Source organism: Carettochelys insculpta, chromosome 29, assembly GCF_033958435.1.
Source record: "Carettochelys insculpta isolate YL-2023 chromosome 29, ASM3395843v1, whole genome shotgun sequence".
Lineage (NCBI taxonomy): Eukaryota > Metazoa > Chordata > Testudines > Carettochelyidae > Carettochelys > Carettochelys insculpta.
Window position 1 is genome coordinate 86,576 of NC_134165.1, and position 12,701 is coordinate 99,276.

The window sequence follows — 12,701 nt, forward strand, 5'->3', positions numbered from 1 at the left end:
GTCAAAACAGGAGTCAAACAAGGCTGTGTCCTTGCCCCATCACTGGTCTGTATCATCACCACCATGACCCTTCACCTCATTGATGGCAAGCTTCCAGATGGCGTGAAGGTCTTCTATAGAATGAACAGGAAGCTTTTCAATCTCAGGAGACTGAAGGCTAAAAGCAAGACCTCTACGACCTCAATCACTGAGCTCCAGTAGGCAGATGACAACATGGTTGCTGCTCTCTTTCTCCCACAGCTCTTCAAACCATCTTAATTGCCTCCATTGATGCATATGAGAATCTGGGCCTCTGACTGAACATCAAAAACACCAAGGTGCTTTACTAGCCCTCGCCAATGGGACAATCTCACGTACCTTCCATGGAAGTCAATGGAGAGCTGCTGAAAAATGTGGATCACTTTCCATTCCTTGGAAATCATCTTTCCGCTAGTCAACACTGATGCGGAAATTCAGCATCATCTGAGCCGTGCAAGCACTGCTTTTGCCTACCTGAGACAAAGGGTCTTCGAGAACTGGGACATCTATCCTAAAACCAAGGTCCTTGTATACCCCGCAGCGGATGTTCCAACACTACTGTTCACAGAACACCAGTGTTCTGAGGAGTATAGCATAAGAAACAGTGGGATAAAGTCATTGTTTCAGCTTTAAACACTATGACGGGAAATGTTTGGTGTATCTATTTGGGCTGGCCAAAACGCAGCTTGGGGGCCTCGTGTGGCTCTTTTACTGTTAACGTGTGGCTCACAGAATCCACCAAGACTTCATTCCATTCTTCACCTACCATAATGGGGCAGGGTGGAGTCTTGGGATTTCTGCTCTGCTGGAGTCACCTGCTGGGGCTTGGAGTTTCAGCAGGCACAAGGCAGAAGCCTTGAGCCCTCTCAGGCATGCCCTATAGGGCTGAAGCTTGGTTCTCCAACTTTTGGAGATTATCACACATATTGCATAGAGTTGCAGGAGACACATTCAAGAGCCACAGAGTCTGAGCATCACGAAGCGAGTGGATTGTGAAAGCCCCTGTGTATGTTTAAATTCTTTCAACAGATTACAAGCACCCGATAGATTGTTTAATAGTTACATTTATATTCCAAGCACAATACTGTTGACAAAAGGCTGTCACCAACCCATACATACATCTAGTCTACAGCACAGCACAGAACTCAGAACAACTATTAGAAAGTACGAAATTATTTTTCCGTCTGCAAAGGTCTCTTGAGATAATGGCCTTGGTCCAGATAGTCTCCTGTATAAAACTCAGCTACATCTATTATTTCACATACAAAGTTTATGTGCAAAATCCAGCAGAATCACAAGTAATCCATGGAAGAAAGACAAACACATGGCAAGAGCCAATTAACTCAAAACAGAACCAGCTGACTAAGCACAGGGTTCTTACTGCTACACAGTATAAGGATAAAGCTTTTTTCTGTAGCCATATTGCAATGACTAAACCCTAAGGCCTTCATCTGCAGCCAGACTGCAAGAGCAGCAGTCATTAGCTGAGGAGCAGTAAGTCACAACCTCACATTTCATCTAAAACAATGTACTAGCAGGCTGTTAAGGAGGAGACCCTGTCCTAATGGCACCCAGTATCACCAGATAAAGAAACAGATCTTAGCTGCTCAAAGAAAATTTATTTTAATAGCGTTCTGTCTCAAAAGAAACTACTTATCAATAACTGGGGTTGTAAAATCCTCATTTCTTTGTTGTTCTATTATTCTGACCCCCACTTCCCTATCGTTTGTCTGTATGACCTATGTCAGGCTCTTTAATTACTTTTGACTGCTGTATAATTAATTTTGCTACGTGCAAATCAATTAAGGTGGTGGGATGTAACTGGTTAGAGAATTACATTACAATATGCTTAGCAGTGATTAGTAAAATTTTAATAAAATAATTGGCTACAGTAAACAGGACTCAAGTTTCAGTACATAAACTGGCATCCAAACAAAAGTTCTTTGGGAACCAACTCCAGGACACAGCTCCATGATCAGAGCTTCCAGACCTCAACACTCTGCCAATGACACCATGCAGAAACAGGATTCCACTAGGTGGACCTGATCCTGACCGGCCATCAAAAAAAGTTCATTTTTCTGAATGGGAGGTGGTAAGCATTGTATGCTTAACATGTGCGTTCTGTTTTTGGTGCTTGATAATGAATAGTTAAATAGAATATTACTGTATAAGGCCCTTTCACTGGCAAAAGACCCCACAAACCTGCTGAGTGTAAGATTATACCTGATCCCATGGAACGGGTAGGTAGCCTATATTGAGATGATTATGCCTGAACCCCAGGAACGGGCAAGGGCGGGTGCCCATAAACTGTACGTAGACAGAGAATTTTTTTCAGGTAACAGCAGCACAGTTAAGCAAGAGCTAACTTTGATACATTCTAGGTCTGAGTTGAGCTCTAAGATCTGAAGGCTACTGGGGGGCATGCATTACTCACAATAAAAGAACTTGCAAGTGACCTATCAGTACCTGTAGTGTCAACTTGAGGCAGGAGACGAAGAAAGACAGGCCGTGCATATGGAGGCAGCACCTTTTGTAGCTCCTGATACATAGCATTAGGACTCAGTTTAGCTTTTGGATCAGCTATTGATGCCATTCCAGCTTTCCCTTCCACCCCTGAAATAAAACAACAGAACTCGGAGTGTACAGGACAGAGAAAATGGTGCTGGATGCAGACAGTGGACACAGTGTAAATACAGATACTTCCCAGCACCTCAGCCTTTGCTCCCTCCAGCTGCAAGTGAGGGCAGCACTGCAGAGGCATCATCTTTAGCCACTCTGGTAGGATACTTCTAATTCTAACAGACCCTGAAGGAAACCACTAGCAGCTCCTCCTCTGTCAAAGATAATGTCACAATGTCCTCATTTGGCTACGTCTTTACTACCCCGGAAGATCGACCCACTCATGGTTAATCTTCTGGGGTTCAATTTTGCACATTTAGTGTGGACGTGCAAAATCGACCTCAGGTTGTTGTCAACCCCTGTACTCCTCCTCAGATGCAAGGAGTAAGGGAGATTGACAGGAGAATTTCTACCATCAACCTTCCCTCATCCAGACTCAGTTTGCGATAAAATCAGAGACTAAACAGCCATTTAGTGGGAACTTTTCTGACTAGATACTTGCTTGAAATATTTTCCTTTTTCATAAAGGGACTTCTCCCCTGTGTAGCTTGTTTCCGGACCCACTATTTGTGCCCAGTGAATTTAAGAGCCATTTGTTTATGTTTTATAAAAGCTCATTTTGCTCTGTATCAATTCCCAATACAAGACATCTTTATGACTGAGAACTACTGGGAAGGACAGCAGACAGGTCTCCCTGCATAGAAGTGGCAGCTCCCAGAGAAAGCCCAGTGACTGGGATCAATCCAATCCCATCCTCACTACCCTAGGATTATACGAAGATGCATGTTCCTATGTAGACTCAAACATGAGTCTCCATTGAATCCTGAATCCCTGGTGAGGGAGGGATAGCTCAGTGGTTTGAGCATTAGCCAGCTAAACACAAGGAATAAACTCACAACCCTGAAGGGGCCATTTAGGGATCTGGGGCAAACAGATGGTGATAGGGCCTGCCCTGAGTGCAGGGGACTGGACTCAATGATCTCTCAAGGTCCCTTCCAGTTCTGTGAGATAGGTGTATCTCCATTACTTTCACCAAGAGTTTCTGCTGGGTAAACTATAAATAGGCTGAGATATCAAACACTTGAGTCTCCTCCTTAAACAAGTTCTTTCTTTTTAAGAACAAGTCATTATAAACCAAGATGGAAAGCATATACTAAATGCTCCAGCACTGAGCTGGATTATATGGTCAGAGCTCTCTGGGCACCCAGAAAGATTGCTTCTTAGTTGATTTCAACCACTAATGGTCACATCTTTCCCCTTGTGTATGGATCTCACAAAGAGCAGCACAATTTATAAGTACTCCTTAGTGAATTATCTCTCGGGATTTAATTTCACTGCTCCAGATTAGTGCAGGACAAATCCAGACCCTTCCGTTGTCCCATCTATCCCATCATCATTCCCCCATACACCCCTGTTTTGGGGCACCCTAGTCCAGCAGAGATGGTCAATTACAAATTGTTCTGGGGAATAAGATACAAATTTGTGTATCTGCTTCACATGCGTCCCCCTTAAACTTAAGAGTGATGGGTCTCCAATTACCTGGTACCTCCACTCCATATACTGCAACATCTGTTTGACTGAGGATGTGACTCAGGATTCCTTCTACTTCTGTGGTGGATACATTCTCCCCTCGCCACCGGAATGTGTCCCCACTACGATCTTTGAAATACATGTAACCAAGTTCATCCATCACTAACACATCTCCTGCAGGGTAGAGAAGCCACAAACACACACAATCTCAGTATTTGGTTCAGCAGCACTAGACCCTACATCTCAGCCCCTGAATATGCCACCTAGGGCCAGCACAGGCAGCTAAAGAGAAGAATATTCCAATCTACCCTTATCAGTGGAGTGGAGCACTAAAGGTAGAGCTAAATCAGCGGTCATTTCCCCAGTGCCCACGGGATTTGCAGCTGGAATAGAAGGGAAAGAAACAAGAGATAAAAGCTAAAACAGTAAAGGGGTGAGGTAGAGTGAGTCCATCCCTCTCGGTTTCCTGCTTATCGCGTATAGGTTCCACACGGATCTAGAACACTGCACGGTTAGCAAAAGAATAAAACCCTAATTAAAGATTTCTTATCATCCTTTACAAAGAGTTGATTAAATCCTGGGAGCTCTAAGAGCCACATCCCCAGCCCAGGGACTGAAACATATTTGTATCAGTCACTGGTGATGCCACCATGAGTTCCAGCAGTACCTGAAAGGTAAGCCTGGTCTCCTTTTTGGAACACGTTGCATGCTATCTTCTTATTGGTGGCACCCTCACTGACATAGCCATCAAACCTACGCAAGGGGTCCTGCTGGTTTATTCTACCCACAAGAAGGCCTGGCTCCCCTAGAAAAAAAAAAGACAAGGCAATATGAGAGCACAACTGCTAACAAGGTTGACCACTATGCTGACAGTTTTTGCAACACAGATGCACTTAATGCAGGTTACCATATTCCCGTATGATGTATTTTGTTGAGCTGGACTACTTCTGAAACAGAGACCTGGAAGTAAAATGCTTCACACTCCATCACTAGCTTCTTGAGCCAGCTAGTGCCCCACTTGGTATTCTTGTATAACTGTGAAACATGGAACACTTGATCCACACAATTACATTTACCTGGACTGCAGGGAATACAGAGCCCACTGGAGTCACGGATCAGCTCCATAGTGTCTTCATTTACCTTCACCAAGCAAATGGGATAAACACTGGGCAAAATCCGGCTGTTGAAACCACAAGCTCCAACCTATTAAGAGATGGGCCAAGAAACATGAGGAACTGAAGGGCTAATATGAAGCACTCAGTCTTCAAGTTGCATGTTCCTTGTTATATCTGGCCATCTACCTTCTCCTAAAAAGGTGTAGGAATTTTCTAATCATTCCCTATTAAAAACGAAATCATCCCCAACCACCAACATGACAATTTTGTCCTGTAAAAGTGACACACACACAAAAAAAATGCATCTGACAAAGTGGGTCTTTGCCCACTAAAGCTTATGCTCCTAAAAATCTGTTCGTCCATAAAATGCCACAGGACTTCTTATTGTTTTTGAGAATGCAGACTAACGTGGCCACACCTCTGATACTACACACAACAACAATCACAACAAAAAGCAGTCAAGTAGCACTTTAAAGACTAGCAAAATAGTTTATTAGGTGAGCTTTCGTGGGACAGACCCACTTAACCACATGCTAACTTTGAGACAACAGCTGACACTGTCGCAAAAAAGGAAAACATAATTCTGAGATGTCTTAACAGGAGTATTGTAAGCAAGAAATGAGAGGTAATTCTTCTGCTCTACTCTGCATTGACTAGACCTAAACGAGTATCATGTCCAGTTCTGTGTGCCACATTTCAGGAAAGAGGTGGACAAATTGGAAACAGTACAGAGAACAAACAGCAGCAAAAATGATTAAATGTCTAGAAAACATGACCTATGAGGAAAGATTGAAAAAAATGGCTTTGTTTATTCTGGAAAAGACTAGAGATGGGACATAATAATACTTTTCAAGTACCTAAAAGATTGTTACAAGGAGAAGGGAGAAAAATTATTCTCCTTAACCTCTGATGAAATAACAAGAAGCAATGGGCTTAAATTGCAGCAAAGGAAGTTGGACCTTGACCACTGAAATAAAATGCCTAGGGAGACTGTGGAATCTCTGTCACTGGAAATTTTTAAGAGCAAGTCAGACAAGCATCTGTTAAGGACCATCCAGGGTGCTTAGTTCTGCTAAGAGTGCAGGGCCTGGACCTGATGACCTCTTGAGGTCCCTTGAAGTTGTATGATTCTATGATTTAACTCCCTGAAGCTCACTGATAGGATCCCAAAAGACACCATGCAGAGCATCCATGAAAATGGGAAATAGGGTCTCTCTCTTTATACTCTTTACTTCTTATTATGTATTGTCCCCCTTACACTGTAGTCACCTGCTGCATACCTTTCCATCCAAGTTAGCAATGCTGCAATTACATTCTGTGGCTCCATAGAACTCCCCAATCTGTTTAATTCGGAAACGTCTGGTAAAGTCTTCCCAAATGGTGGGTCTCAATCCATTTCCTACTGCTAGGCGCACATGATGTTGTGCTTCTGCCTCCCGTACTGGCTGGTTCAGAAGATACCGACAGATCTCCCCAATATACTGAATAATCTGAAGTAGTAAATACCAATACAGATCAGTCTCCAGGTGGCCTTTATGAGGCCCTGTGAATAGCTGAAACATATGGATGTAGAAAAGTAAACCCATAAACCATGTACCTCCACAACTGAATTTATAGTAATGCCCAGAAGCCTTAATGACATCTGGAGTTTCCCTCTGCTGGCTACTAGACAAATATAAATTACCAATCACTGCTCCAAGGTGCTTACACTCTAAGCAAGCGGAAGATGACAACAAGGGGTAAGGACAGCGTACCACACACAAACAAAATAACAAAGGAGATGGAGGCACAGTGGTAGTATCATTTCCTTAATATTTATGATAGGTGAAGGTGCAGAGCAAGGAAAGGAGTTAATATAACTAAGGCCATACCAAAATGGAATACAGGGAGATTAGTGGCCGCGTCTACACATGCACACTACTTCGAAGTAGTGGCGCCAACTTCAAAATAGCGCCCGTCACGGCTACACATGTTGGGCGCTATTTCGAAGTTGAAATCGACGTTAGGCGGAGAGACATCGAAGTCGCTAACCCCATGAGGGGATGGGAATAGCACCCTACTTCAAAGTTGAACGTCGAAGTAGGGCACGTGTAGACAATCCACGTCCCGCAACATCGAAATAGCGGGGTCCGCCATGGCGGCCATCAGCTGAGGGGTTGAGAGATGCTCTCTCTCCAGCCCCTGCGGGGCTCTATGGTCACCGTGGGCAGCAGCCCTTAGCCCAGGGCTTCTGGCTGCTGCTGCTGCAGCTGGGGATCCATGCTGCATGCACAGGGTCTGGAACCAGTTGTCGGCTCTGTGGATCTTGTGTTGTTTAGTGCAACTGTGTCTGGGAGGGGCCCTTTAAGGGAGCAGCTTGCTGTTGAGTCCGCCCTGTGACCCTGTCTGCAGCTGTTCCTGGCACCCTTATTTCGATGTGTGCTACTTTGGTGTGTAGACGTTCCCTCGCAGCGCCTATTTCGATGTGGTGCTGCCCAACGTCGAAGTTGAACGTCGACGTTGCCAGCCCTGGAGGACGTGTAGACGTTATTCATCGAAATAGACTATTTCGATGTCGCTACATCGAAATAAGCTATTTCGATGTAGCGTGCACGTGTAGACGTAGCCAGTGTGTGATAGGGAGGGAAGGTAGAGAAGTGGCAACAACCAATCAGCAGAGAGGAAATAATACCAAACATTCAAATAAAGTGAAGTGTGCTGACATAATTGGTGACCAATTCCAAAGACCCTGTATGGATGTGACTACCTTTCAGCTGCTAGCTGAGCAGCTCTGGCTGGCCCCATCCCAGAAACTCCTGTTCTGCTTCCTCTAGCCATAATCTGCATCTGAGGGTCTCAGATAAAGCTCTCCCCTCACCCCTGAAGGAACCTGCTCTGCTCACCCCTTGAGTTGTTATCCTGAACTCCAGCAAAGCTCATGCCCTATCCAAAAATGGGCTGCTCCTATTCATAAGGTCCATTTAAGAGCAGGTGCTCATGCGAATGCTGCCTTTTGGAGCCAGTCTGCAGTTAAAATAGTTCAGAACAAGCATCTGGAGCTGTGGGCAATATACACAGAAATTTCAACTCCAGTTTAAGACACATAACAGCAACGCCAATGGAGGAGGAGGAAAAAAAAAAGGCTTGCGATCTGCCCAATCCTCCCTATATTGTGCCTGTCATTCTACATAACAAGCAGAAGATCCTCCTGCAGCAGATTACCCACTATTGGAAGGGAGAGAAATATCATGTTTTTAAAGTCAGGATTTTTCTCCTCTTAAGCTTCCACACAACACCCAAAGCTCTCTAAGAGCTGAGAAATTCGAGATGACTCCTCCTCTTCATGTGCCAGCAACCTATTCTCTGATTGTCTATCTCCAAAGAACGCTTGAAGTCACTACATGTGTGTATAAATAACTGCATTATTGCAAGAGTCAGAGGTGTTAGGACTGGAAGGGACTCCTGGGGTGCTCATATTTTACATCTGTAATGCCAACAGACATAGATCACCAGCAAGCAGGATTGAACCTGGGATCTTTGGGCTAAAGCCACGAGCCTCTGCCACAAGAACAAAAAGTCATCTGGCAAACTTCACTATCATCTCAGTGCCCCTGGGTTATATATCTATATGGAAGTTAGGAATCTCAGAATTCAATGTTTTGTATTTTTAACAAGACTATAGATAAAACCACAGTGGTAAGCTCATTGGAATTGTGAAGTGCAAGGCACAATTTACCATTTCATCTCTATGCACCATATTTCCTCTTTTGCTCATTTAGGCGTGAACTGGCTAAAGATGTTAGACTTGCTGCTGTCAGTCGAGTAGGTTAGTAAGCATGCCCTGTATCATCAGGTGGGAAACCCAGATTCCACTTCTCATCTTTGTCTCTTGTAGTCCTCGAGACCTGGAAGCAACACTGATCTGTCAGTGGAAAGCGCACAATCTAATATCTCATGGGTGATGGTGGAAGTGAAGGTTTAATGCTAGCTGGAGAAGTGAGAGTAGTTGCTGTTGAACGCTTGAAGTAGATGGCAGGAAAAATCAGAGCTGATAGCTGGAGATTCCCTGCTGAAGCTAGAAATAATTCCACTGCCCAAATTAAATTGCTCCCATATACACCAGGCTGCAGAGATATGGCAGAATTCAGACACTGCTTACTGTGCATTTGTATTTTATACAATCATCCCAAAAGTGACTAGCTGAGAACTTCTTCCTGATCACCACAGTGAGGCCATAGATTAGACACTGTCCAACTCCCATGATGTTACCTGGAAGACAATGAGGAGGAGGAGACCATCATTGGCTCTGGCTTCAATCACTTTGGATAAATTCATTTACAACGATCCTTCACAGCTCTCAACAGCACCAAAAGAAATCTGTGCATTAGGTTAGGCAGCAATGCTGCAAACCTTTGATTTCTAAGGAGGAAGCATACCTGCTGAGTGATAGAGTGGCAGACAGTTGTAGAGGATGTCCTCAGGGTGCATTCTGTAGGCATAGTACCCAAAAGCAGCTATGCGGTAGTACCTGCAGAAATATAAAGGTTGTTTAGAAATGGGAATGAACAAAGCACTGAGTATCATTGAATTAAGTTGAACTTCAACCCCTCACCTGCTGTGTACCACAATGGCAGCCTTTGGCATTCCTGTCGTGCCAGATGTGTATATATAGAAGAGCCGATCTGGAGAACAGAAACACGAACCAGACTGATGACAGATTCACTTCAGCTGTTTAATGTCTTTTTTTGTGTAGGGTTAGGTTTTATCTTTGCTCCCATCAGTGATGTGCTGATCACATATGTGACTTCTTTGATCTAGTGCTGGTGCCGGACAAGGTAAACTGGAAAGGTTGGCACAGAACCCAGATTACAGCCCTAGCAGAGAAAATGTGTGTGGCTAATGAACTCCACCCCCAAAAACAGAGGGTGAAAGGCAGCCTCAGGTCCAATTGTTAAATGAAAAATTCAAGGCCCAAGGGGCACTCACGCTCCTTCTCCCTTCTCCAGATTGCCTTGGAATTAGGCCAGCTGCCTGACTCAGACACTTCTGGGGAAATGATTTTAGAGGAAAAGGTCATGTCAGCCAGGGTGTCTGAGGCAAGCTGCACAGTGAGGAGGAAGAGAATAGCACAAACCAAGATTTCTGAGATTCTGTGAAGAATCCAACAAACTGGCATTACAAAACATCACATTTCTATCTGCAACAGGAGTTACTGATCCTACAGTAATTACTGAAATGGGAAGAATACACTCAACAACACCAACAGTGTTACTCATCTCATAAGTGTTAATAACCTATTTGTTATTCTAGTAAACATGAAACACTACTGTCCAGCCAGCTCTTCTCTTCTCCACAAGTAAAATACAACAGAGATGGCTGAATTCATTAGCAATGAAACCAAACTGCAAAGCAGACCAATTAGGAGAAACTGAAGGAAACTCTATGAACAGGAAAATCCTCCTCCACCTTCCCTACATACAAGCAGGCTGATCCTCTAGTTTCTTTGGTGCTCTTAGACACACACAGCTGCAGCAACCCCTTCCCCTCTCACGAGATCCAGTCGAGAGAGATGCACAATGTACGCAATTCTACTGACTCCAGTAGGGATTAAGGGTCCAAACCACTCCTTCATTGGAGTGTTGAGTGCCTAAAAAGATTGGATGCATGATAAAGGCCAAGCCTCCTGAAGGTCAGAAATACCCAACTCTTGTCACTGAATGCTTCCTTGATCCCTGACAGTACTAACAGCTCACTTTCAAGCAGTCACCTATTACTCTGCAGTATAGTGTTTTACGTGTGCAAAGATACTTGCTATCCTTGAATTAATGTGTTATCTGGACAGCAGCTGCAGTCAGGGAACACTCTGAACTTATGTGCCTATGTTCTAATTTGACATTAGAGTGTAAAAAGTTATAGACAATACTAGATATAGTTTCATAAAGTTTAAGACTAGATAGGATCATCAGATCATCTCTTCTGACCTCCTGTATATTACAGACCATTAAATTTAACCCTGCATGAGCCGTACATGCAAGCATTTCAGTCATCCGTAAATTAATCTGTTGGGTGCCACAGGCAGAGACCAGGAGAGACTTGATAAGGTATGGAAGGTCCCTTTGTCAAGATCTAAAGCTAGGAAATAAGGGCTTCTGGATCTAGGGCCAGGAACAGTGATTCAAGTTGAAAGTAGTGCTACCACTCTCCTTCCCTCACTTAGTAAAACGTATCCATTTTCTTAACTTGACAAACCTTAGGAAGCCAATGGCAGATATTCACTCTGACTATATTACAGTTACCACTCCTACCTTGACTCTTCTCTTCTCTACCTAGTGGTTCAAAGTTGACTTATGACTGCTCTCACCTTTCCTGCTCGCTTAGTTGCCCATTCACTCATTACCATGTCCCAAAAGGAGGACTCCTCGAGTTCCAGTTCTCCCTCTACAACATGTATCATAGGAAAATACACTAACTAAGAAACTTACCATCTAACCCTTTCACTGCAAGCTGATCTGGAGGAGATGTTGACGTAGTGCTCAGAAGAGGATCTAGGTATTTCGTCTCCACAGGGACAGTGTCTGGGTTAAAGTCTCCAGAGCAAAATTTTGCCATGTTCTTGCCCAGCATTCCATTCACTTCAGATATTGCTGCATAGAATCATAGAACAATAGAGCTGGAAAAGACCTAAAAAAGCCATCGAGTCCAGCCCCCTGCTCTAAGCAATACACAACACCCTCTATTACAACAAGCACAGCACGCTGGGCTGCAAGAACAACATTGCCAATGCTAAGTGACCAATCCAAGTAACGTCAAATTACCATGATCTCAGTGACCTAGATCCAACATGAACTCTTACTGCAAATTTAGGCAAAATTATCTTTCTATCCATTTTTGTCACATGAGCTGCAGCTCAGCAGTCTAGAAGGATTTCAAGGCCAACGGTTCAGTCACCCAAATTAGATATGCGAATTAATTAAACTTTGTTCCACAGTTTATCAATAGCAGCATAATGCACTACGTCCATACACATTCATTGTTTAAAGCAGTAGCTCTCAAATGAATTTTTGCTGTGGCTGCATGTGCAGCCACTGCAAATTCAAAATGGCCACAGTTTTTGATTGTTAAAATTATACTAATGACACTCTATTCATGGTCGTGTGAATAAAATAAATCTTTTCAATATAAAGAATATGTACTATTAATACCACAACAGTTACATAGTTATTACAAACAACAAGCAGTCCTGCAGCATCTTGGAAACTAACAGATTTATTAGGTCATAAGGTTTTGTGGGTAAAACCCACTTCTTCAGACAACTAGAGTTGTTTTTTTTTTTTAAATTAAAAAAAGTCTGGTCCCAAAAGTTGCAGAAGTCACACATGAAGTCCTTGGCATGAAATTTGAGAATCACTGACATAGAAAACACACAGTGTGACATAAACC

The 12,701-nt window shown here is 43.5% G+C and overlaps 1 protein-coding gene across 5 annotated transcripts in view; it reads right to left on the minus strand.

Annotated features, from left to right (window-relative positions):
- Window positions 1-12,701, minus strand: part of SLC27A1 (solute carrier family 27 member 1) — a 42,988-nt gene that overhangs the window by 14,414 nt on the left and 15,873 nt on the right. For 4 of the 5 annotated variants that reach the window (XM_074980158.1, XM_074980155.1, XM_074980156.1 and 1 more), the window contains 9 exons: window positions 11,744-11,905; window positions 9,874-9,943; window positions 9,698-9,789; window positions 9,421-9,530; window positions 6,563-6,772; window positions 5,244-5,370; window positions 4,835-4,972; window positions 4,177-4,341; window positions 2,485-2,631 (listed from right to left, as the gene is read on the minus strand). In XM_074980158.1, the coding sequence (XP_074836259.1) occupies window positions 2,485-2,631; window positions 4,177-4,341; window positions 4,835-4,972; window positions 5,244-5,370; window positions 6,563-6,772; window positions 9,421-9,530; window positions 9,698-9,789; window positions 9,874-9,943; window positions 11,744-11,905 (1,221 nt within the window). The remainder of the gene's footprint in view (window positions 1-2,484; window positions 2,632-4,176; window positions 4,342-4,834; window positions 4,973-5,243; window positions 5,371-6,562; window positions 6,773-9,420; window positions 9,531-9,697; window positions 9,790-9,873; window positions 9,944-11,743; window positions 11,906-12,701) is intronic. The other variant, XM_074980157.1, reaches the window with a different exon arrangement.